General features: G+C 39.5%; 1 protein-coding gene and 1 long non-coding RNA gene across 9 annotated transcripts in view; one reads left to right on the top strand and one right to left on the bottom strand.

Annotated features, from left to right (window-relative positions):
* The window catches only part of LOC110744192, a 26,748-nt gene extending 4,071 nt beyond the window's left edge, over positions 1-22,677 (top strand). Inside the window, exons 2-4 of one of the 4 annotated variants that reach the window (XR_002524504.2) lie at positions 13,026-13,094; positions 14,497-14,633; positions 19,880-22,677. This is a non-coding gene — a long non-coding RNA (uncharacterized LOC110744192). The remainder of the gene's footprint in view (positions 1-13,025; positions 13,095-14,496; positions 14,634-19,879) is intronic. The other 3 variants (XR_002524505.2, XR_004176111.1, XR_004176112.1) reach the window with 3 other exon arrangements.
* The window catches only part of LRRC8C (leucine rich repeat containing 8 VRAC subunit C), an 89,250-nt gene continuing 82,416 nt past the window's right edge, over positions 18,800-25,633 (bottom strand). For all 5 annotated transcript variants that reach the window (XM_021943821.2, XM_021943835.2, XM_021943827.2 and 2 more), the window contains one exon: positions 18,800-25,633. In XM_021943821.2, the coding sequence (XP_021799513.2) occupies positions 23,360-25,633 (2,274 nt within the window). In that variant the 3' untranslated portion in view covers positions 18,800-23,359.

The following is a 25,633-nucleotide window of genomic DNA, read 5'->3' as shown; positions in this document are numbered from 1 at the left end:
TAAATCTTTTATAACATTTTACTGTCCCTTTTTTTCTGTTTTTAGATATGCAAATACTTATCATTGTGTTACAGTTGCCTACAGTATTCAGTAGAGTGACATGCTGTGTAGGTTTGTACCTTGGAGCAATAGGCTATTCCATATAGTCTAGGTGTATAGCAGACCGTAACACCTAGGTCTGCATAAGTGCACTCTATGATGTTCCCACACTGATGAAATCACCTAACGATGTATTTTTCGGAAGGTATCCCTGTCATTCAGCAACACAAGACTATACTAAGAGGGTGATGTGCAGAGGCAGCATGGTCTGTCAGGCAGCAGGCTAGCTGAGGAGAACTTACTTAAGATGAATTGCCCTCTTAGACTAAGTAATCCATCAAAGAGCAGATACTGGTCATTTCCCTAGATAAAGGCAGAGACCAATGGTTCATTCATTCATTAAACAAATACTTATTGAACCCTAACTATGTGCTAAGTAATATTCCTTGGGGATACAGATAAGTTCTGGGTCTCATGGAACATATACACTGTACATTTAAATCTCTAAAAGTGTCTATTTATAGCCACAGATAAGTTAGGAAAAGGGGAGAGGGAAACAGAATTAAATTGTTAGAAGCCTTGTCACTTACTACTGCTAACAGCCTGACATGCATTATGTCACTTGACCGTTTTAACAACCCTGTGAGGCATGTATTATTATTTCTATTTCATAAATGAGGAAACAGAGGCTCACAGAGATTAGGAAGCATGTTCACAATCTCACAGTTCACAAGCCTGGGTTGGAAAGCAGTTCTCATTCATTCCAAGGTTTGTGATATTCCACCTGGTTACTCTGCCTCACTAGTTATGATTTATGTCCAACAGGATTTTGATTACTAATAGTTTTCTCTGAGTGTTTTTTACAGTACAAAGTTATACATACTGCTTCTTGGCAAAGGTGAGGTAAATCACACCAGAAAGAAGCTAAATTCAGAATGAATGGAAATAGAGCCTGGGTTAGAAATGTAGGAAAGGCAGAACCTTCTTAGTCCATTTGGGCTATAGTTTGTAAAGGGTGAGGTCTCAATGTCTGGGGAAGACCACCATAGTCAAGTGGAGAGATTACTTAGGTTTCAGGAGACATGTGTTTTCATATGAGTGAAATACTGAAGTAATGTGTCTGTTAAGGTATGTTTCTGTCATCTGGTTAAGATATGAGCTGTAGTTACCATAGGTGCTGCATATACCAACATACAGACAGTAACTGGTGCAGTGTATAGTACAGCATGAGAAGAAAATAAACATAAAGAAGAAAATAAAGATCACCTATAATCACACCACTAGGTAATAAACATCATTAACATTTTGGTGAATATCCCTCAAGTTTTTTTTCTATTAATATCGTTTAAACAAATACACAACTAAAATCTTATATTCTAATAGGGATTTGATATTTTTCTACTAAACAATATATCACACACATTTAACCCCATGCAGTTAAGTATTCATATACAACATGATATTTAATGGCTACATAGTGTTCAGTTGTGTAGATGGATCATAATTTATTTAAGAAATCCCCTGTTGGGAACTACACTTAATTTGTTGTCATTTTTCTCACTGTTGTATGTAACACAGACATGAACAGCTTTATGCGTAAATCTTTGCAAGAATCCCTAATTATTTCCTAATGGCAAATTCCCAGAAATGGAATAGCTGGCTGACAGAGCTTAAATATGTTCAAGTCTTTTGTAAACAGAAGTCAAGCTTCAAAGAACAAACCCAGCTGGGATCGAAATCCTGGGATGTACAGGACAGAATCTCAGATCAGCTGAGACTCCTTCAGGCAGGCACCAAGGCTCTGGGTACACATGGTTCAGGAGCCAGGAGTCAGAGACCGTAGCACTGGAGACCTAGACACAGCAGGTGAATGTCAGTCCTGGAGCAGGAGCTGTTGCTGTTGACTTGTATGTGCCACATGCTGGGTGTTTGTGTCTATGTGTGTTTGTGTGTGCATGCACACACACATCAAGTGGGGGAAGGGGCAGGAAACTGGGTTCCAAGTGTTCACAGGAGCCAGAAATCTAATTGCCTCTGGATGAACCCTGCTGCCAACTGAGGCAGGGTTAGACTTGCAGTGTGACCTCTCATACATGTGAAATCGTTCATTCATTTTATCCTGCCTCTGCCTACGGCATCTACCAATCTCAACTATTTACAATCTACTTTGAAATAATATAAGCAAATATGTTTCTTCAAAGTTCTTCTCTGCTGTCCTTGTTTTTCCCTATCCACTGAGACCCACATATAATCCAATCCTGTTCACACAGCCTGGGTCACATAAATAGTAATTCCAACAGAATCATCATCTTCTGAGACCCATAGTTGCCATCGTTTGTCCATCAACCGTCCTCTGTCTCTGCTTCTAATCGCAAACCCCATTACCCATCCAAGTCACTTTAGAAATAGAAGACTACTTTTTTTTCCCCTTTAAATATCTGTTAGAATCGGGAGAAGAAGGGAAAGTCATTAAGTTTCCAAATGTCAAAGCACAAATAACTTCTGTAATAAAAGACAACAGGAAGGGAAATGTCCAAGCAGAATTGTCTAAACAGTTCATCAGCTACTCCTGGAAGAGCATCAGGGAGATTCAGAAGCAACACTGGCAGTGAAACTAAGGTAGGTGCAATGACTGATGGGCATGAGGAATGGGAATGCCATTCAATGTCCATGAGCCTCCAAACCAGTTTGTGAAGGAAAAGGCCCTTTCCTTCTCTCTGGAGGAGGAGGGAGGGTGTGAGATAGCAGGACTCTCATTTTCCAAGGAAAATACCAAAGTGTGATGCTAGGCATCTGGCCAGACTGCATAGGGTGTACCTCACCCTTGGAAGCCAGATGTCTGACACAGTCTTGTGAGTTTTTTGGTGGGACCCAGTCTACATAGTCACTCTCTTTTCTTTTTTCTTTCTTTCTTCCCTCCTCCTCCCTTCCCCTCCTTCCTCCCTATCCTTTCTCTCTCCCTCCCTCTCTTCCTTCTGCATAGTAAATAGAGTGTTTTAGTCTATTAAACATGATTTAATTTATTTTCATTGATTCTGAAAATTCTCCTGGAATCTCACATTTACCGTTAGAAATTATTTTCATTGGATAGGATGAGTATATTGACATAGAAAATCTGGAGACTAGTCTGAGTTGGTAAAGTCCTGAGAAATAGCCTGAAAATTGGTTATGGGCAAATCTCAATTCAGAGTTGCTTTCTTGAGATCTTCCATTTTCTTCTGAAAGTCAAAGGCGGAAGAATTTCAGATTAGCTGAGGTTTCTGGTTGTTGAGTCTGGTTAAATCTTTCCTTGCTACTCTCCTCTCTCCTTTTCCAGGTACTGGGAAACTTTTCTGGGTGAAAACATTAGCAAGAACCTAACAAGGGGAAAATTCCCTCTATTTTTACAAACTGTCCGCATCTTTGGCTGCAAGATGAACTTCATATACATAATTATCTCTTGCTGAAAACATTTTATCTTGATTAATTGAAGCACTTCTGCTGCTACCAAAAGCAGGGAGGAATTTCTGGAAAGGACTCCAAAGGCACTTAGCCTCTTTAAAAGCTTTACTGCCTACAAGTCTAGACTAGCCGATGCCTGCTGCTACTTTAATCATTTTATCTAGTATGGCACTTCTGTAGGTGGCGGTTGCATACTTTCCATTACTTCTGTTACAATTTAACACTACAGACATAATCGACAACCTTAATTTAAAAAAATGCTTTTCTATTTTAAATGTCGTAGATTTTCATTGTAGAAAATTAAAAAATACAGAGAAACACAAAGAAGAAAATAAAAACCACCTATAATCACATCACTAACGGCATTAACATTTTGGTGAATATCCCTCAAGTATTTTTTCTATTCATACGATTAAAAATATACACAACTAAAATCTTACATTCTAATAGGGTTTTGATATTTTTCTACTAAACAATATATCACACACATTTCCCCATGCAGTTAAGTATTCATATACAACATGATATTTAATGGCTATGCATCGTTCAGTTGTGTAGATGTATCATAATTTATTTAAGAAATCCCCTGTTGGGAACCACAAATAATTTGTTGTCATTTTTGTCACTGTTGTATGTAACACAGACACAGAACAGTCTTATGTGTAAATCTTCTCAAGAATCTCTAATTACTTCCTAATGGCAAGTTCCCAGAAATGGAATAGCTGGCTGACAAAGCTTAAACATTTTCAAGTCTTTCGCTATAATCTTGCCAAACTGGCCTCCAGAAAGGATGCACCAATTTATTCTCCTAAAGAGTTTTAAAGGGAGTAACTCTTTATCTACATTCTCAACAACCTTCAGTCTTCAAAGTAAAAGTTTACCAATTTGACAGTTGAAAACGAGAATCTCATTTTTACTGAAATTTCCTAGAATCCTAGTGAGGTTGAATCCTGTTTCATATGTGTAATTGGTCATTTGTATGCAGGCCCTAGGGAATGGTTCCCTAATGCTGTCTTCTCAGTTTCCTGCTGGGATAGTTATCTGTTACCTTTCAGTTTGCAGGTGAGCTAATTGTTTGGTAGTTTCCACTGTCAGATCATTTCTAAAAATAATTTTTTTCAACCTTTATTTTAGAATCGGGGTACATGTGCAGGTTTGTTACAAAGCTATATTGCGTGATGCTGAAGTTTGGAATACAAATACATCACTCAGAGATTGAGCATGGCACCCAATAGTTTTTTTCAACACTTACCCCCACCCACTTCTTGCATTTCTCAGTGTTTATTGTTGCCATTTTTAAGACCATGTGTATCCAATGTTTAGCTACCACCTGTAAGTGAGAACATGCAGTATTTGGTTTTCTGATTCTGTGTTAGTTTGCTTAGGATAGTGGTTTCCAGTTCCATCCATGTTGCTGCAAAGAACATGATTTCATTTATTTATGGTGTATACATACTCTATTTTCTTTATCCAGTCCAGAATTGATGGGCATCTGGTTTGATTCCACATCTTTGCTGTTGTGAAAAGCACTGTGATAAACATATGTGTGCATGTGTCTTTTTGGTAGAATGATTTATCTTCCTTTACCCAGAAGAGGGATTGCTGGGTCAAATGGTAATTCAACTCTCAGTTTTCTGGGAAATCTCCAAACTGCTCTCCACAGTGGCTGAACTAATTTACATTCCCACCAACAGTTTGTAAGTGTTCCCTTTTCTCCACAGCCTTGCCAACATCTATCTTTTGACTTTTAACAAAAGCCATTCTACTGGTGTGAGATGGTATCTCACGGTGGTTTTGATTTGCATTTCTCTGATGATTAGTTATGATGGACATTTGTTCATGTTTGTTGGCTACTTTTATGTCTTCTTTTGAGAAGTATCTGTTCATACCCTTTGCCCACTTTTTAATGGGGTTATTTGTGTTTTGCTTGTTGATTTGTTTTAGTCCCTTCTTAATTTTGGATATTAGACCTTTGTTGGATGCATAGTTTGTGAATGTTTTCTCCCATTCTTTAGGTTGTCTTTTTACTTCCTTGATAGTTTACCTTGCTGTGCAGAAGCTCTTTAGTTTAATTAGGTCCTATTTGTCCATTTTTGCTCCAAAAATGAATTTTATGGCAAAGTTTGTTTTATATACGCTTCATTTAAAAAAAAAAATCTTCTCTAAGAAGGTCATGGAAAGTGAATGCATCTTAAAAACTGTCCAAATTACTCTGCTTTCAAATTTGCAAGTAATCTTTCTTCCTAATCTACTCATGTAATTACTCGTTTCGAAATTTTGTACTGACTCTTTTTCACTTTTCAAATGAAAACCAAGCCTACTTTGAAAAAAACTAGGTAGAGCCACACTGCTCAAGACAGTAGCCACTAGCTACATGTGGCTATTTCCTTTTAAATTTTAAAAATAAAATAATTAAAATTTCACTTCCTCACTTGCTCAGCCATGACTAGTAGCTACCATTTGAACATCACAGATGTAGGACTTTCATAGATAGTTCTGGACAGCACTGATCAACATTTTTAACTGTTCCCATCCTTGGAGGTGCTCCCTTCCACATGTCCGAGCCTCTCCTTAGAATGCCCTTCTCCCTTTCTTTGGCTAATTCTTGCTTATTCCATGTGGTGAACAGGTCTATGCAAACCTAACTCTAAAGGCCAAGGGAGTTGAGAGGCCAAAGAAAGAGGCTGACAAATTCAGTTTCTCAGGAAAAAAAAAAAGAAAAGAAAAGAATCAACATTTATTAGGGACTTAGGTATAGAAGCAAGGTCTCTGGTGGCCTTGAGACATTGGATTCCTACACTTGTAGCAAGATTTTAGAGTAAAACATGTGCAGTTGGTCATGTTTCAGATTTTCTTGTGAAACTTCTGACTATTGGGAAGGTTAGGGAAGCATCTTTTTCAGGCTATCTATGCTATAACATTGTTTAAAGACCTTACTGCATAAAACCTTGCTATGTAGGAGTCAAACATTAGCCATCACAGCAATTTCACTTCAGGATGGCATCACTCTTGCCGTGCAATAGGCTGTTTTCCTATACCACTTGTCCTTCAACATACAGCTCAGATAGCACCTACTCTGGGGAAACCTTTCCTGACTACATGTTTCCCTACCTGGATTGCATGCCCTTCTTGGGCCCATTAGAGGCCTGGGCATAGAGTACTCATTGTAGTCCATCTTGGATGTTTGTTCACGGGTCCTTGTCCCTTACCAGCTCACTGAGGGAATTGTATGTGCCTTTACATTCTGATTCTCTAGTCCCCAGCTAAGTTCTGAAAAATAGACAGAACTTGGTGTATGCTGAATAAATAGACTGCTCACCATTTGCCCCACCTTGTGCAGAGGCAATGGTTTATCTTTAAAATTTCTCAAGAACTAAAAACATAACAAAAAAAATTCAAGGAGCAACATATTTATATTAAGGACAATTCAATTATTAAGAATAATAAAATAATGAAATACACAGGTATATTTTATGAGCTGTGTCACAAAGGACAGTGACCACAACAATACTATAATATTGCTCTTGTTTATATACATATATACACACATGTATTACCTTTATGCTTGAACAAGTATATATTATTGGAGCAATTCTAAATAATATCAGTCTAATTATTCTCACCATAAGTAAAAGCCTATGTGAAAGCATATCTCTTATCTTTAGTCCTCCAGAGTCTTTCTGGGTCTTCATCTAATTTTTCTTCTAATGTTACAGCATATTGCTGGCAGAATGTGCATTTGCCAGAATGTGCCAAGCCCAGAAACTTTTTTCTCTTTTAAATAAAAAAAAAAAAAAACACAATTAATATGTAATTCTTAGAGGAAAAATTCTAAAATATTAGAGAGAGCCCACTTATAATCCTGGCACTGAATGACAATCTCTGTTTGCATTTGGATGTTTATATTTTTCCCTTTATTTTATTTTTATTTTTATTTTTTTGAGATGGAGTCTCCCTCTGTCACCCAGGCTGGAGTGCAGTGGTGCGATCTCGGCTCACTGCAATCTCCGTCTTGTGGGTTCAAGTGATTCTCCTGCCTCAGCCTCCTGAGTAGCTGGGATAACAGGCGTGCACCACCTCGCCCAGCTACTTTTTGTATTTTTAGTAGAGATGGGGTTTCACCGTGTTGGCCAGGATGGTCTTGATTTCTTGACCTCAGGTGATCCACCCGCCTCGGCCTCCCAAAGTGCTGTGATTACAGGTGTGAGCCACAGTGCCCGGCCCCAATTTTTAAACATATATATATATTTTTTCTTTCTTGCATAAACGAGATCACACTGTGCATAATTTTTTGAAGTTATTTTTTTCAATTAACACATAATGAATTATATGTCAATAAATATATTTGTAACATTATTTTACATGTCTACCTAGCGTTTTATTATAAAAATGTATCATTCTCGTTTTTGGAAACTTCGATTGTTTTCATTTCTCCCCACATCATGCTAATAGTGACGTGATGGTTCTCTGTCTGCCTAAGTGTTTTCCAGGGGTCTGCCAATCTGACTCTATTCTCTTCCAAGGGAGAAACAAGGAATGGCCTCTTTTTGGGGCCTTAGTGGGTATCAGGGAAAAGGGATTATAAACCTGCTTAGGCCAACCCAGGGACAAACCAGCCAAATTAATGTGTTCAGAGTGTTATTCTGAGTTCACTGGGCCAGGGTTAGTGGATTCTCCAAAAAGAGTCTCAGGCAAAGCTTACCTGCTAATGCTTTTCTGGGAGGTGCCATGGCAGCGTTGCAAAAATAAGAGAAAAGGAAAATTCAGGCTGGGAGGAAGGAAAGTGAATACTCGTTAACGAGTTGGTCATAGCTTCATGACAAAATAGCTGGTTGCTTGGTGGTATGAGACATCCCTGGCAGGACAAACCAAACCACTGAGCTAGGAATCACCCGCAGGGGGAAGGGAGGGCGTAGAATTTATTGGCAGCCCCGTCAGGGCTTTTTTTTTTTTTTTCTCTCTATTTGGTCAAATTTCACCTTACGGGCATAAACTGCCTCTCACTTTCAGGCTTTCAGGTTATGTCACCTGGTCCCTCTGAAGAGCCACTGTAGGGGCCAGTCTCATACTCCAAATTGCGGCGCTTCCTCTGTAACGGAAAGTGGTGGGAAGAGTCAGGGGCTCCCAGGGTGTGGTCAGGGGAGCGTGGGTGCCAGAGATGCTGTGGCTCCCTGCTGTGGCAGACAGGGTCCTGCCAGAGGCTGAGGCAGGGGTTGCAAAATAACTAAGCAATTGCACCATCAGAGGAGAAGTGTGCTCTCTAGCGTTTCAACCTGCGGTCTTCCCAGTAGTATCAAAGCCCTTAGTTGGGCGAACCAAAGCATTCTGCAGAGTGCTGTCCAGAGGAAGCACTAAGGCCCGTGCTACCCAGGAGGGTAGGGCAGGAACAGAGCATTAGAAAGAACGGGAAAATGAAACTAAGTTCTGTGGGCAGGAAAGCTCCACCTTTCCTCTGGGGACAGAAAAAGAGCAAGAGGTCTGATGGGGACACGTGGCTAACCAAGCTACGTCTTCCACTGTGTCTCTCGCCCTGGGTTATCCAGCCCACAGGACTCCAAGCAGGCAGACTGGACTTACCCGGGGAGTAGGCTTGAAGGAGGATGGGCAGATACAAACTTTTGCATATCCTCATATACCCAGAGAATGGCACCTCACAAATGAGCACGCCAGTACAATAAGAGGCAGAGGGAGGAGGAGAGCTTTGCACTGAGAATGGCACTCAGAGTTCATGTAAACTGGGTGATTTCCTTTTGACTTTCTAGACATGAAACAGGGCAAATTTCCTGTAATCAGCTGGAAAACAGCAGCAAAGCAAATAAACCAGGGTGTGAAATAAGGAGGAAGAGGCAGGGACAAAGGACAATGAGTCTGCTGGGTAGTTTTCCTGAGGTCTAGTGATGCCAAGGACAAGCTGAAGTAACACATTAATGTTTATGAGTCTCATGCACTGTGAAATGCTTGGGGCGTTGTTAATCTGCCGCCTCTTGGCTTCTCTCTGCAGCCTTTGGTTTTCTAAAACACAAGATGGTAGTTTCTTTCTTTTTGCAAGAATTTGAACACAGAGAGGAGGCTCCGACAGACTGTAAGATTATCCTGCCTTTGAATGTAACTGAGGATGGGCTTAAATACCGTCCCCAATTTCCCACTGCTGGAGGAGAAAATAAAGAGCTCTCTGGCATGGGTGGCATACACAGGGCACCCTCAAGCTGATCCTCATGTCTTTCCATCTTTACCTCCCATCCATTCCAATGGCCATGACCCTTCCCTGGCACCAAGCCCTCCAAATGACACCACATGGTCTCTCAGGCCCCTGTCCCCATCTTAAAAGCTCTTTCCCTGACGTCCTTTCATCTCTCTTCTGAGGATCACCTGCATCAAGACTCAGTTCAGGTTCATCTCCTGAAACCTTTCCCATGGTCAGGTGACTCTGGCCCACTTTCCCCACTGCTCCTAGTGTGAACAGACTTCTAGGTTAGCTCTTACAACACATTCTAGCTATCTGAATGCATGGATGCCTTTTCCTATTAGATTATGGACTTTTTGAGAACAAGGATCATAGTATTGATTTTTGGTCCTTAAGTATCTAGAACAGTATCTGCTACCTAGAAGGTGCCCGGAAAATGCTGGTCATTGAGAAAGCAGTTGTGTTTCCAGAGGACTTCACTTACACACTCACTGCATTACTCATCCTGCTACCCAGTGGTAGCTGTTTAGCTGTGACTTCTCCATGATGCTCCAGCTCCTTGAGGACAAAGATACAAACTTGCTGCCTTTATGACACTGTCTAGGACATTCTGCATGTTAAAAAATGTTGACTTTAGGAAAATGTGCAATATTGTAGATAATTTTTATATTATCCAGAGCCAGAGCTCAGTTTATAGTCATCATGAGACTAGCAAATTTTCTGAGTGTAAGCATCGAGCTAGGCATATAACATACCCCAGACCACTGATCCTCACAGGAACTTTTCAAATGGGTTTCCATTTTACAGATGAGGAGGATGTAGCTCAAGGAGCTAAGTGATTTGCTCCAAAACATACATGCAGAAAGTGGCAGAGATGGGATATAAACTCTGGACCGATTGTGTAATGGCCATGCATGACATCAGGGCCTCCCAGGCTCAGATTCTCTGATGCAGCCCAAGTTTTGGCTGTAGCCCTTAGCGCCCATAATGCCAGCTACCTGTCAACATCTGAACTTCAGAGAAGAGGGAACACTTCATCTTCCCCAGTTCCACTCAGCTCTTCTCACAGCCCACCAAACTGCTCCATGATAGAGCTAATCAGGCACTTGGCTGAGGTGGGACCAGCATCGGTACATTTTAGTACTTTCTGGGAAGGGCCAGTATATGGATATCTTTAACATAAACAGAGGCTGGAGAGTTTAAATGAACTTGCTCAAAGTCATGGATGAGGTAAATGGACAGTAAGAATTGGAACTCCTTTTGGACTCCAGGGCTTGCGCTGGAAATGCAGGTCAGGCCTATCTTGTGGTCCACCTCGAAAGTCAGAGTAAGGCCCACAGACAATATCAACAAGACACTGGGAAGGTTTTTGAGCAGAGGAGGAATAAGGGCAGAGTTACAGCTGGGAACAGCAGTCTAGTGGTGGAGAAGAGGAGAGAGTCTAGTGTGGAAGGGGGAGCAGCTCATGATGAGATTATTTAGGAGGCAGTTGCAAATATGAGAGTTGTGCCTAGAAGAGGTTTGCTTCTAAACACAGGAAGCTTGAGGTGACAGGCAGGAGGAAATGTCCAGAAGGCAGTTGGAGGTGGGAGGTGGAAAAGAGATGCTAACCAGAAGTAGAAATCCGAGAGTCGCCAAAGAAAGGCTGCGACCTAGCCCTGAAGGTAAATGAGGCCACCAAGTGCTGGGGTAAGGACAAAAGGGTACAAAAGGCTGAGGGATAAGCTTCAAGATTTGGCTTATCCAGAGGGCAGAAGAGGAGGATTGTGAAAGACAGGAAAGAGGTGCAGGTCAAGCAGCGACTTGTATCAGGCTGATCAAACAACTGGACAACAGACACCAGAATCCCTCCTACAGGATGGAAGTGTGTAGAGAAACACGTGGGTAAGCCGCTAGGGGGGCCAAGGGTGAGGGTGAGGAGGTGGAGAGTGGGAGACCAGGAAACAAGAGAGAAAGTGAGCGGCCCTCTGCCAGAAGTGAGGAACCTGAGACGGGTGTTGCGGAGCAGAGAAAAAGACAGAAGGGCTGGGAGAGGGAGGATGGGGGTGGCTTTCACAAACATGGGGTTTTAGAGTAGCTTGCACTGCTCTCATGAACGTTCTGCTGTCTCTCCAAATCTTCATTAAAGTTTCTACAATGCACGAAAACCTAGTGTGAGTGCTGGGGGAAATCCAGGAAGAGGGCAGTGGTTTGCTCAAGAACAGGGATCAAACTCTAGAATGGAGATCTATCCTAAGCAATGTGAGCTGATGAATGGAAGACATTCCATAGAGACAGAGGCTCAGAGTCAGTGGCCTGAAAACGTAAACACATTGGAAATTTATGAAACCTTAGGGAGGGCAGTGGACTTGGGGGTACAGGCAATTTCATCTAAATCTTAAGGAGTGATGCAAGCCCTCAATGAATTGGTTTGGAGATTTAGTAGGCTGGAGGGTGAACGCAGATCTTAATACAGCATTACATAGACACAGTTTACATCAGCCATTATAGGGCAGGCTGCCCAGCAGCGAGTCATTAGTTTAAGTTGTCTGCTGGAGAACATCTCTGGGACTTTTCTGGTCCCTTTGCTCATGAGTAATTATTTCCTAGAAAACTTTTTCCAACCCTTAAGTGTTCCTCCTGATCTAGAAGAATGATGTGACCCAACTGAGAAGGCTGCCACAAAGCAAGGAGGCAGAAGCCTAGAGACCTGCTCTCGCTGCCGGTACTGCAGTCGCTGGGAGGGTTTGTAACCTTCACCAGGGTCAGGCTGGGGAGGGCAGGAAGCTAGGGCCCTGAGTACACTTCTCTGTTGGGATAAAAAAGGAAGCTCAGGGGTTTGGCTAAGGCCCCACCCCTGGTCTCTCCACATTTTCACCACAGAGACTGATGAGACATTTCCTCTTATTCATTCGTGTAAGTCACAGACAAGGGGTGTGTGTACACACCCATCTCTGAGCATTTAGGAAATTTTGGCTTACACTAGGAGAAGCAAGAGTGTTAATCAAAATTTGTAAAAGTGCCTCATTGAAATCTTGTCAAAAGGATAATGATTTTAAAGAGGCAATAATATGAAATGATGGCTTTCTTGCAGCTATTTCATAATATGTATTCTGCCAGGCTCTCCCGGCTTGCCCAAAGAAAAGGAGAAATGAAAACACTAGGTTTGTCAATTTTCTGCTTTTCTATAATAATTGCTGGATATGCTGAATGTATGAAATTCATGAGTGTTTCTTGGCCTCTATGCATCCTATATTTCTTATCTATAAGTGTTAGCAAACACTAAAGAGTTAGAGGTCCTTACATGTAAAACATTTAAAAGTGCTGCTCCATAGTTGAAGAATTTGGTGTGAGATTGTGTGACAGATTGTATTTTTCATAGATGGCTACAACGATATCTCCTGTTCCACATATTCTTAAGATGTGACACTGGCACTTCTCCCATTGAAAGGTGGGTTCTATGTCTTCTCTGCCTCTGCTCCAAAACGGGGCAAGATTTATGACTGTTTTAACTAATAAGAGTATGGCAGAAGTGAGGAATGTGACTTTCGAGGACAGGCCATGACAGGTGATGCAGCATCCTTTGTGTCTTTTGGAATACTTGTTTTGGACCCTAAGCTATCATGTAAGATGCCTGACTACCCTGCAGCTGTCATGCTGGGAGGAAGCCCAGGCTGCATGGGGAGGTTTGCTCTGGCCGATAGCCCCAGCTGAGGTTCCTGCCAACAGCTAGAATCAAATGCCAGACTTGGGAGTGAAGATGCCTCCAGATGACTGTAGCTCCCAGCCATTAAGTCTTGCCAACTGAGGTTCCACACATCATGGAGCATAAATAAGAGGTCTTTGCTGTGCCAGATTCCTTACCTACAGAATCCGAGTGTCATAATGTAGTTGCTTTACACCGCTAAGTTTTGGGCTGGTTCGTTACACGGAAATATTAATTGGAACAGATATAAAACCAGGAGCCCTGTTCACTCCCCGAGTCTTTCCAAGATACTTTGTTGGAGAGTCAGAGCTTCTTGGAACATTATTTGAAAACCTCTGGACTAACTACTCTTCAATGGCTCCAAAATCTCTGTTTGTAATAAACCTAGAATTTAAGAGCTTCATCAAGAAAGAGAAGAATCTCACCTAGTGTTATGGATTGAATTCCATCCCCACAAAAGATGTTAAAGTCCTACCTCTCAGGACCTGTGAATATGACCTTATTTGGAAACATGGTCTTTGCAGATTATCAAGTTAAGATGAAGTCATAAGGGTGTATTACTATGTTCTTTTTTTTTCTTTTTTATTTATTTATTTATTATTATTATACTTTAAGTTCTAGGGTACATGTGCATAACGTGCAGGTTTGTTACATATGTATATTTGTGCCATGTTGGTGTGCTGCACCCATCAACTCGTCATTTACATCAGGTATAACTCCCAATGCGATCCCTCCCCCCTCTCCCCTCCCCCCTCCCCATGATAGGCCCCGGTGGCATTTTGACATAGAGATAGATACACACGGGGAGAATGTCATATGAAGATAAAGGCAGAGATGGAGGTAATGCATCTACAAATCAAGGATCATCAATGATTGCCAGCAAACTATCAAAGATGAGGAGAGAGGGACGCAATAAACTCTTCCTTACAGTCCTTGGAAGGAACCAACCCTGCTGCAAACATTGTGCTTTAGAACTGAGGCAATAAATTTCTGTTTAAGCCACCCAGTTTGTGGTACTTTGTCATGGTAGTCCTAAGAAACTCATGTACCTAGGAGTGAATTTGAACAGAGATGATGGTCCCTCACATTCTAAGGGCCTCAGTTAACAGAGTTAGACCTTTTGATTAATTCAGTGTTGTTTTTTTAGAGCCAACTGGGTACAAGTCACAATGGTAAGCACCACAGAGAAATACAGAGATAAGGAAGTCTTGGTTCCTGCACTCACTGGGCCTCCAACTTTGGAAGGAAAGATATGATAAGTCCTAAAACAACATAATCCAAATGGTAAGTGTCCTAAATAATGGGCAGGTAGAAGGTGTTAAGAGAAAATCTAAATAAGTCTTGAAAACGCTTTAAAAAGTCTCATGGATTTTACTACATGCAGGGCCCTAGATTGGATTTGGACGGATGGAACTGACGATAGCATATTTCTTCATGAGATACCATCTTCACACCCAGTTAGAATGGCTTATCATTAAAAAGTCAGGAAACAACAGGTGCTGGAGAGGATTTTATGAAATAGGAACACTTTTTACACTGTTGGTGGATTGAAACTAGTTCAACCATTATGGAAAACAGTATGGCGATTCCTCAAGGCGATCTGAACTAGATGTACCATATGACCCAGCCATCCCATTACTGGGGATATACCCAAAGGATTATAAATCATGCTATAAAGACACATGCACACTTATGTTTACGCACTATTCACAATAGCAAAGACTTGGAATCAACCTAAAATGTCCACTAAAGTGGCGACGATAAGAAAATGTGGCACATATACAATTGGGTTTTGGAATACTATGCAGCCATAAAAGGATGAGTTTGTGTCCTTTATAGGACATGGATGCAGCTGGAACCATCATTCTAGCAAACTATCAGCGCAGCCGAAAACCAAACAATCGATGTTCTCACTCATAGGTGGAACTGAACAATGAGATCACTTGACCGTGAAACATCACACACCGTGGCATCATGGGGAGGGGGGAGGGGAGAGGGGTGAGGGGGAGTGGATTGCATTGAGTTATACCTGATGCAAAATGACGAAAGCTGATGGGTGCTGACGAAGTTGATGGGTGCAGCACACAACATGGCAATAAGCATACATATGAACAAACCTGCACGTTATGCACATGTACCCTAGAACTTAAGGTATAATAATAATAATAATAAATAAAAAAAACAATAAAAAAAGAAAGGACATTTCTTTCTTTCTTTTTTTTTTTTTTTTTGAGACGGAATCTCGCTGTCTCCCAGACTGGAGTGCAGTGGCCGGATTTCAGCTCACTGCAAGCTCCACCTCCCAGGTTTACGCCATTCTCCTGCCTCAGCCTCCCGAGTAGCTGGGACTACAGGCACCCGCCACTTCGCCCGGCTAGTTTTTTGTATTTTTTAGTAGAGACGGGGTTTCACCGTGTCAGCCAGGATGGTCTCGATGTCCTGACCTCGTGATCCACCCGTCTCGGCCTCCCAAAGTGCTGGGATTACAGGCTTGAGCCACCGCGCCCGGCCACCGAAAGGGCGTTTCTATGAATATCCAACACTCTGCGTGTCCCTGTCTGATCAAAGTACATAAACAGAGTAAGTATAACTTCTTTATTATTGAGCCTACTTAAAGCATTTGTAGAATCCTGGATACATTTTTGTATAATTTTTTTTTCCTCCCTGTATATATAAGAAAAAAACGATTCTAAATATTTGAAAACAATCCAGAATGCAACTTTTGTCTTAGAGTTGTTTACCATAGTGTAGTGCAGTGCTATTAAGAATATCCACGCAGGATATGGTTCAGCGGGTGGGGAGGGGGCGGGGGGCGGCGGGGGCGGCGGGGGCGGCGGGGGCGGGGATGGAGCATGTCATTATCAGTTTTTCCCGTAAGATTTTGAAGTTAACTTTCTGACATTTTCGATGCAAGTTCTTGATCAGATTTATAACTGAAGCACTTAATAGTCACTAGCAGTTTCTGAGTTAGGGAAAGTTACCTGAAAATAATTACCTAGCTGGTTTGCTGTACTTGAGATTTGATTATTTTAAAGTTGGTAGAATTTGAAGGGCAACAGATCACTATGAATTTTAGAAAGTGTGTTAAGTACTCCTTATCAGGAGTCTGCTTTCTAAGCTCCACTCTCCCCTTACCCCCCAACAAATGACAGCCTTATTTAATATAAACCAGGTGTTTAATCTGACATTCTTTGTATTTCCCATTTGACATGAAATCGGTTTCTTTGAGAGGTTACCTGGACTTAAGAAAATATTTACGTAGTTAAATGTTTAGATTCGGTTGTTTTGACTAAAGCTGAATCTCTAGTTTTTAATTTTACAAGTATGAATTTATTTTAAATACTTCATCACTTAAGGCTGTCAACATCCTGTCTTTGTTTCTAGATGCATAAAACTACTAAATCTGTTAGCATGCTGATATTGTTAAGGCTCAACGTGTGATTACCAGGAAAGTCTGAGTCACACCACCAGAGGTTAGAACCTGGGGGAGAGTTCAGAAAAAATAGTCTTCCAATTTTGAACAAATTGACTTCCTGTTGGAAAGGCTCACAGAAATGCCCTGTACCCATTAAATAAAACTTCGTTTTCATTTTGAGATCATTGTTGTACATGGCCTTTTAGAATTTTGTTAACAGTGGCAACTCTGACAAACTACTTTTCATAAATAAATTTAAATTATGAAGATATAATTTATACATACAGCTCAATAGACATGAACAGAACTCATTATTTCATAAGCTTGTGGACATTTATTACTCAAATGCATATGGAGTACATCTTCCTATTTTTGCTTTGGTTTTCATTGTTCTTGGACTAAATCATCCTAAGAAAGATTTTTAAGCTGTCTGAATATTAGAGTATGATTTTAACAAAATTGTCACACATAGTCTATGTTAAATTACAATGAAATCCCAAGAAATTTCCCAATTCAAAGTGAAGAAATGCTATATATATATTTTTGTCATATCAGCATCACTGCTGGGGAGTAGAATAACTGTGGAGGAGATAAAAAATGTAAAACTTAGAGGTTGCCTCTTTTTGTGTCATTTTTCCTGAAACATCTGTTACCTGAGACTAATAAGGATTGAACCAAACAGTATTTATTTTTTAATGGCAAAAGTCTAGATGTAACTCGAGTTGAAATAAAATTAACTCTGTAAAGGATTGAAAAAAGCCCATTTTCTACTTATTCTCAAACTTTATAACAGAAAAATCCATGGATTAAAATAATCGTAACGGCCAATTTGGTTTACATGTTATCATTGCCTACCTTGTATCTTTTATGCAAAATATTCAAACTCTGAGAATATTCTATCACTTATGATATGCCTGATCATATAACTATTTTATTTGTCCTTAAATGTGTTCAAATATGTTTAAATGTGAAACCTACAGTATAGTCTGCATTCAAATATCTATGCTCACACAAAATTATGTAGCTAATGAACAGCTTTCACTTTTTTCCTACTTGCAAATTTAGGATGACATTCAAACTTACATTCAGAAATATGCGGGCCTTGTGCTCTGACAGTATAAATACTCCACTGAGTCTCAAATGAACTTTAATAACTTCCTTTTTATGCATTTACTTCTCTACCCAAATGAAAAGTTTATGTTGCTAGCCAATAGTAACTAATAACTAAACAAATTTAAAAATTTTCAGAATTTATCTCAATACTGTGTAAGTGAAAGGACTAGAAGATGGGACAGTGGAGAATGGCAGCGGGCAGAGTTTTTTCTGTACGTGCATATTGCACTGAAATCGCTAGATGTCTCTAATCTATTGCATTCCCTAGCTCTTGTCTCCAGAATTTCTCCAGAGCTCTCACATGATCTCTTCTAATTTCTGCTACTCACACTTACATAGCCTCTCCCATCACACTCACCACCCTTCCTTATCTCAACAATCCTTCTCCAGAGGGCTGATGATCAGTAAAATAAACACTATTATTAATAAAAATATGTAAAGTGACTATTTAACTTTGAAAATTACCCATCATTTCTTATGCATAAGTGGTCATAAAGTTTCCTTGTAGAGGGCTTCCCTAAGCCTGGAGTGAATGTGGCTAATTAGAGGAGGCCTCCTAGCTGTGCAGGATCATGCCGATTCCTTTAAGTAACCACAGTCATTACTATAAGACTATTTACTGAAAGCTAAGCTGGACAGCCGTTGTACAATCTGATCTGGCAAATGCATAGAAATTGCACTCCAGATTACATATTAAGGCACTAATTACCCAAATGAAACTCCAGGGGCACCTTAGGTAGATACAGTAGAGTGAATTAAGGAAGGAAATAATTAGTCACAATTACAGAAACTAGCTCTACACAAAGTGAAAGAATGCATGCAGCTTATTTCCTGCAGAGAAAAGGGAGCCTTAGTAATAGTATAAGAAATGCAAATGATAAACATGATTTCTAAAAATGAGTAAGAGAGGGACAAATCTCTATTTTAAGTTATAAAAATGACTTTATTTTTCTGTTTCTATGTACTACATATCCAAATAACATTAAGACATTTTATCATGAGTTTGCACTATGACAAATCAACTTTCAAGCATTTTCTTGACAGTTCAGTTTTGCCAGCATTTGACATACATACAGAGTAAACAAAGGGCAAAAAGAAAACTGAATGAGCGCATAAGGCATGGAGTTTGAACTCCAATAAAAATATTCATTAAAGAGGAAGAATAAAGTTGGGGGTGGAGAGAGGTATTCCAAAGAAAGAAACAAATTTCCATCACATTAAAAACCATGCATAGGAACGGTTATCAAACACAGCCAAGAAATTAAGTTTTCCAAATGTATATACCCCCCTTTCAAGGTATTCTGATAAAAAAATTCCTTCGGGCAGGGGGAGATCCTCCTCCACCTTTCAAAAATGAGCTTAAGGATGCTACCTTTATCGGTGAGTGACTTTGGGAAGATGGAATGAGTGGATGCTTAGTTTAGACGGCTGGCAGGAAACTTTCAGAAGCATGTCACTGAGGCCTAAATCTTATAAAATCATGGCAGGTCTGGTGAAGACTATCCAAGTTTTCTTGCAATGTTTCTAAGTAAAAAGAAAAGATGAGAAAATTTTCTTGATCTTTTAGGCAGTCTCCTAAGAACCAAACTGTTTAGATAATTTGTTTTGCTCACTTGAGGTTAGTATGGAACGCTATCCTGAGTTACTAAGATCCTACTAACAATGTGACTGTTTGAATCACATTATCACATTCAGAATTCATAGAAGAATGTTAATTGAATCTTAATTTAGTCTCTAAAAGCAAAGTGGAATTATATTGAAATTGACCTTATCTGTTCACTACTAAGTACTGCTGACACTTTTTATAACGATGGATTAGGAATGTTTGCTGTTGAAATAAATCATTTCTATTGATCAGGTATTTGGTATGAAATTAGATTACAGGGTAAAAGAAACTACTTAAAGAATGAACTTTTTTTATAATAGAAAATAAATAACAGCACAACCCTTCTTGGGGGAAGTGTTAATAAGAGATATAATGATTTTGTTTTTTCTTTTTTAGAATCAGAAATCCTGAAATAGTATACTGTAAGAATTTGGACTTCACTTACCCCAAGTAAATACAAGGAAGATTTTTGTCTAAGACCCTCTCCACAAAGACGACTTGAGAGCCAGGTAAATGGCTACATCTGAACAAAATACTCATAGCAGGTGTGTTTTCCAAGTCTTTCTGAAAAAGCAGTACCTACTGCATACGATGCAATGTATATTGTTGAAACTCCTTTAAATAGATGGGAAATACAATGGCAGGGGGAGGGGTGGGTGAAGAATAAGAAAAACTTACACTTGAAATAAGAGATTTCATTGTATCAAGAATCTTTATATTAAAAGAGCTGTATTAAAAAAAAAGCAAATCAAACCCAACACATAACAAGAAAATGCAATAGTTTCTGAGGTGTGGTCTTTGGTGAGTTCTATTGGGATATACTTATATGCTCTCTTTCAACCAGGCCATCACCAAACAACTGTTTGTTCTGTACTTAACAATTAAAACTGACAAAAAGACTTATCCATCATGAGCTTCAAGCAGCCATAGGAGTTAAGAACACATATGGTGCTTTTATATTTACACAAGCAATTTCTCACGAGTCCTATAGAGATTGGGGAAATAGAGCTATACTAGTTATTCCTTTTTAGAAAGAGCACTTGTAAAATACAGAAAGTGATTAGATAAATATCCCTCTATACTGAATTGATCAGTTAAAGAACTTTAGAAAAGTCAGCAGTTCATTACCTGAGTTTCCCATTTAAAGGCTAAATAGTAATTAAATGTTTTTTACTTAAGTGAACAAAAACTTACAATATTAAAAAGGGCCAGTGTCAGAAAATTTAGACTCAAAATTAAGTTTGAGACTTCTGAAGGTTTATAAAATCTAATAGGAATATCTGAATTTTCCTTCTTAGTTATAGCATGAAGTCACAGAGCTATACTGACTTACTAAATGTTATCAAAACTTAGGTTGGGGGTCAGCTTGCAAAATCATTAAAAACCAAATCAATATTTTTTGGAATTTTGAGCAAATTTTTACAAGTGATAAAAATGAATTATTAGTGACCTCAGTTACGAACCCACATGAGATTTTTAGTTAACACCAGATAAAGACTTCAGCATAAGCGTGATTTTTAACCTGAAGAGATCCCTTTTGAAGGGTAATATAGAAAATACCTATAAATTTTATCCAGAAAAATAGTGCACCCGGTGTTTTGCCAGCAGTTACCTAAGCTTGCCTTTCAACAAGGTATTTTTGTCATGCTCAACCATGGACAATCGGCCAACAAATTATTTGTTTAAAACAGATAGGGCTATGTTTCTAAATACAACACACTGTTCAAACTCAGGATTCCAACAATATTCTGAAATTGAATACTTTATCATACAAGAACTATAACCATGTTATTATTGTGAGCACATTATTTCAATTTCGGGTGTAAATTAATCAGCAAAATCACCATTCTAAAACATTAACATAGAGCAGAAACTTAAAACACTTTGGTCTGTATAATTAGATTATTAAACAAATTAAAAGAATCTCTTTCCCTAATGCTTCACCCCATGATGTATCGTAAAGTTGAAAACACAACTGAGGCACACATTTCTGAGGAGCAATTTCCATCATTGGTTTCTGTATACGAGTCAAAGTAGCATTGGGTCAATTCACCCAAGGAGCAATTTTAAAAAACATTTGGAAAACCCAAAGCATCTTTCTACTTTCTTTCATTGTTAAGTCACAAAACTTACTATGATCAGTCCAGAGCTCAGAAAATGGTCAATATGAATTTGGTACATAAAACAAAGTTCTCATAATCAATGGTTCTGGTTCTGGGTCAAGGGCACAAATAGTGTATTTCATTTTCCTGTTCTACATGCTTAATAGTCAGTGAAATACTTTGCCCAAGAGCCCATGCTATGTTGGATTTTAAGTACAAAGGTAAATAAAAGCTCTGCTGATGGTCAGGCAAAAATTATTGCTAAGCAACAACCACTTAGCAATGTATTCACACTTCAACGAACGATTTTAGATGAGATACATATTTTAAGCCAGAGAGCAGATGGAGTTCCCGTGCTTGTAGCACTAGTATTCACAGCAAGGGCAGGCTTGAGGGAAATCGATTAATATCCAGTCATCCCTCAGTATCATGGGGAATTGATTTCAGGATGCCCTCGGACACCAAAATCTGAGGATGTTCAAATCCTCGATATAAAATGGTGCAGAAATTGCATATAACCTATGCACATCCTCCCATATACTTTAAATTATTTCTAGGTAATTTATAATACCTAAAACAATGTAAATGCTATTTAAATAGTTGTTACACTGTATTGTTTAGGGAATAATGACAAGGAAAAAGTCTGTACATATTCAGCACAGACACGACTTTCTTTTTGAATATTTTCCATCTACAGTTGGTGGAATCCACAGATGCAGAACCCACAAGTACGGAAGGCTGACTGTATATATAACTGGATTATTTTGTGCAACAGGCAAAATTTGAATAGATTATCACTGCCACACTGTGCTGAGAAAAGGAGAGGGCCTCACTGGAGCACACCAGCTCTTTAACAGGGTGCTTTAGTAAATTTGTTTTCCATCTGATGCAGCCGCATATCAAGATATGAAAGATGATTAAATTACTCAAAAACCAGGCTTCTAATTCTATGATTTTTAAATGTAATTACCTACTAGAATATTAAAATAAATCTAGGTTCTCCAAGGTTGTTCACCAGTACTACATAGCAGTATTGAGATTAAGGTGGGAGGAGCCTCTGTATTTAGGTTTTAAATATTTTTAAAATGTTGGTAAAATGCAAATAAGTTAAGTGATAAAGGACTAATTCAAACATACCAGCCACTAAAGATTATTTTCTTCACTCACAAAAACCTTGCCTAAGGATAACAAGAACTGTCAGGTATATGAAATAATACAATTTAGGGTTTTGTTGGAGGCAGGGGAACATTTAAAATACTCTATGACAATGCACTTATGTGAAGTTCCACTGAATGAAGGTCTTGGCCAATGGAGAAGGCAGCTGGTATTAAAATAACTAGCACAGATTCCTTGATACACACACAATGAAAACAAAAATAAGAAACCTGTACAGGTGTAAACAAGTTAAAAATGGCCTTGGCAAAATATCTTCCTCTATTTAAAAAAATGCCAAAAAGCATGCAACTTATAATTCCCTCCTTTCCACAAGAATGAACTAAAAAACAAAAACAAAAAACCAAATGGAACCATCTCTTTCTGTCAGTAGATAATAGATACATTGTGTTTCAAGACAAATAAAACTTTAAAATATTAATATTGAAAAAATACAATTAAATTTTTATTAAAAATACATACTCCTTACGCAATCTTTGTGTACATTTTGTTTTGTGTGAAAAGGAAAAAAAAATAAAATAGGAAAGGCATTAAGACTACCTAATTATTCATACTGTATTTGGTAGAAGCGTGTTTCAGTCAAACTTGAACGAAAAATAAGTTATTCTGTTTTCATTTGCTCCCGGACATCAGAAGGCAGAGTTTCAAACAGAGCATCTTCCACAACTAAACCAGCTCGCTTCAGAGCCCGACAGTCACCCAGTTCAGGAGGGAGGATTTCAAAGTGATTACCTTTTACATCTAAGTAGGAAAGAAATAGTAAATTTCCAATTTTCGGTGAAAGTACAGATAGGCTGTTTTTCCCAATCTTCAGAGTTTTAAGTTTCTTGCAGAAGTAGAGTTCATCTGGAAGGCTTTCCACTTTATTACACGTGATGGAAAAATACTGTAAACTTTGTAGAACTCCGATTTCAGGTGGGATAAATCGAATGTCATTGTACGATAAGTCCAAGTATCGGATCTTGTTGCATAGGAAGAGGTGGGAAGGCAGCACCTCTATTTTATTGTGACTAAAGGACAGGCGTTCCAGGCTGGTGAGTTTCTTTATATGCTCTGGGATGTAAGTGATGCTGTTATGCCACAGTTTTAGCACTGTCAACTTTCTCAAGTGCTGAAAGCTAACGATTTCTTCTATAGATTTCAGATTGTTTTCCTTCAGATCCAATTCCTGGAGGCTGAGTAGGCTGAACACAGCATGAGGAATACGCTCCAGGTCACAGTGGACCAACTCCAGCTCTGTCAGATTGGTCATCTTCTTTAAGTTGTTGAGCATCACCAGCTTGGTACCATCATTATGTATGCACATCTTCTGGAGATGGCTGGAAACATCAACCACTGCCTGAGGGATTTTGGAAACATTGCTTTTGATAGAGAGAATTTTAAGGCTTTTGAGATCCCGCAGAGACTCAAGGGTGACATTTCTGGAAATATCATGACTTAGAGAGCCAACTAGGTACAGCTCTTCCAGATTTCGGAGCCCATACATCCAAGGGGGGAGTTCCCTCATGTCATCAAACTTGACGCTCAAGACCTTGAGGTTTTCCTTCAGGAAAGAGAGTGCCGCACTGTGGATTTTGACAGAACATTGGTGCAGAGAGAGCTCTTGAAGATTGTCTAGCTGTGCAATGGTGGCAGGTATCATTACGTTCTTAATGATTTCAAGTTTTAGAGATTGCAACTCTGTGATTTCAAAAACAGTGTCTGGAAGGCCAGAGAGCATGATAAGGGGCAATTCCAGTCGATTATGGGCATTTGTCTGTAGCTTCTGCCTCAGTTTATCAGGAGTCCATTCGTTATTTAAGTTCAGCTGCTTTAATTTGTTTTCACTGACTTCAGACAGGAACACTGCAAATCTCTTGGAATAGAGAGGGTCATACTGATCTATCATATGAAGCATAAAAGCAAAGTCATTTTTCACATCTGGAATATCATCAATTCCAGTCTCCTGCCGGACATACTCAAAGGAATATTCCCGTAGAGAACGGTAGAACAGCCAGTATAAGGTATAAAGGCACGTCAATCCATAGATACTAACAAAGCACAGATAGCAAAAGGACAGTTTTGAGAACAAGTGTGCCATGGTATGATTGCAAGAAAAGTTTTTATATCCAGTCATGTCCTGAATGTCCACATTACAGTCCACTGTAAACTGGACCTTGGAAACCAGAGCACTATTATATGCAATGATGATTAGGAATTTGATAACCTTAAGTACAGTCTGGCGAACATACATGGCATATAGGATATCACCTTCTTCCACATGCAGCCTGAACTTCTTCACCTTCTCAAATAAGGCCTTCGCCTGCTCACCTTCCTTTTTATCCAGAGCCCCTGCAGTGGATTTATCAACCACAAACTTCTCAGGAATGGACTTTAAAGACTGAGAGTTGACCAGGCTGCCTTCTGGACCAGATTGGGTGGTGTTGGACCTGTTCATGTTGTTCTTCCTGTTGTCCTTTTCTTCCGAGTCCTCCCCAGACACTTCAGATAAAGCCCGTGTGGTCCAAGGAGAATCAAAACACTTCCCCAGAATGGAGATGAAATGTTCTATTTTGGAGCTGGAGCCAGGGAATTTGAACCAAAAGTTACTGCAGAGCATAAAGACCAAGGTATGGATGAGGACAAGGTAAGGGAAATACTTGGCATACCAGTGGAGGGCTCGCTCATAACACATCTGGTTTATAAAGCTGTACTGCTGAAGGTCCAAATCTGTCTTCAGGCCTTTCATCTCCACAGTGATGGGGTTAGCAGGAGATGGTTTAGGTGGAGGCAGTGGAGTGGTACTGGCAACTGCTTGAGAGACATTCGAAAGGGAAGAGTGGTTCTGAGCAGGCTGCACTCTTTTCGGAAGGCAGATTATCTTGTCTTGCATGAC

The sequence above is a fragment of the Papio anubis genome, chromosome 1 (genome assembly GCF_008728515.1).
Source record: "Papio anubis isolate 15944 chromosome 1, Panubis1.0, whole genome shotgun sequence".
Taxonomy (NCBI): Eukaryota; Metazoa; Chordata; class Mammalia; order Primates; family Cercopithecidae; genus Papio; species Papio anubis.
Note: the sequence above shows the minus strand (reverse complement) of the source record. Positions and strands in the feature narration are given on the sequence as shown.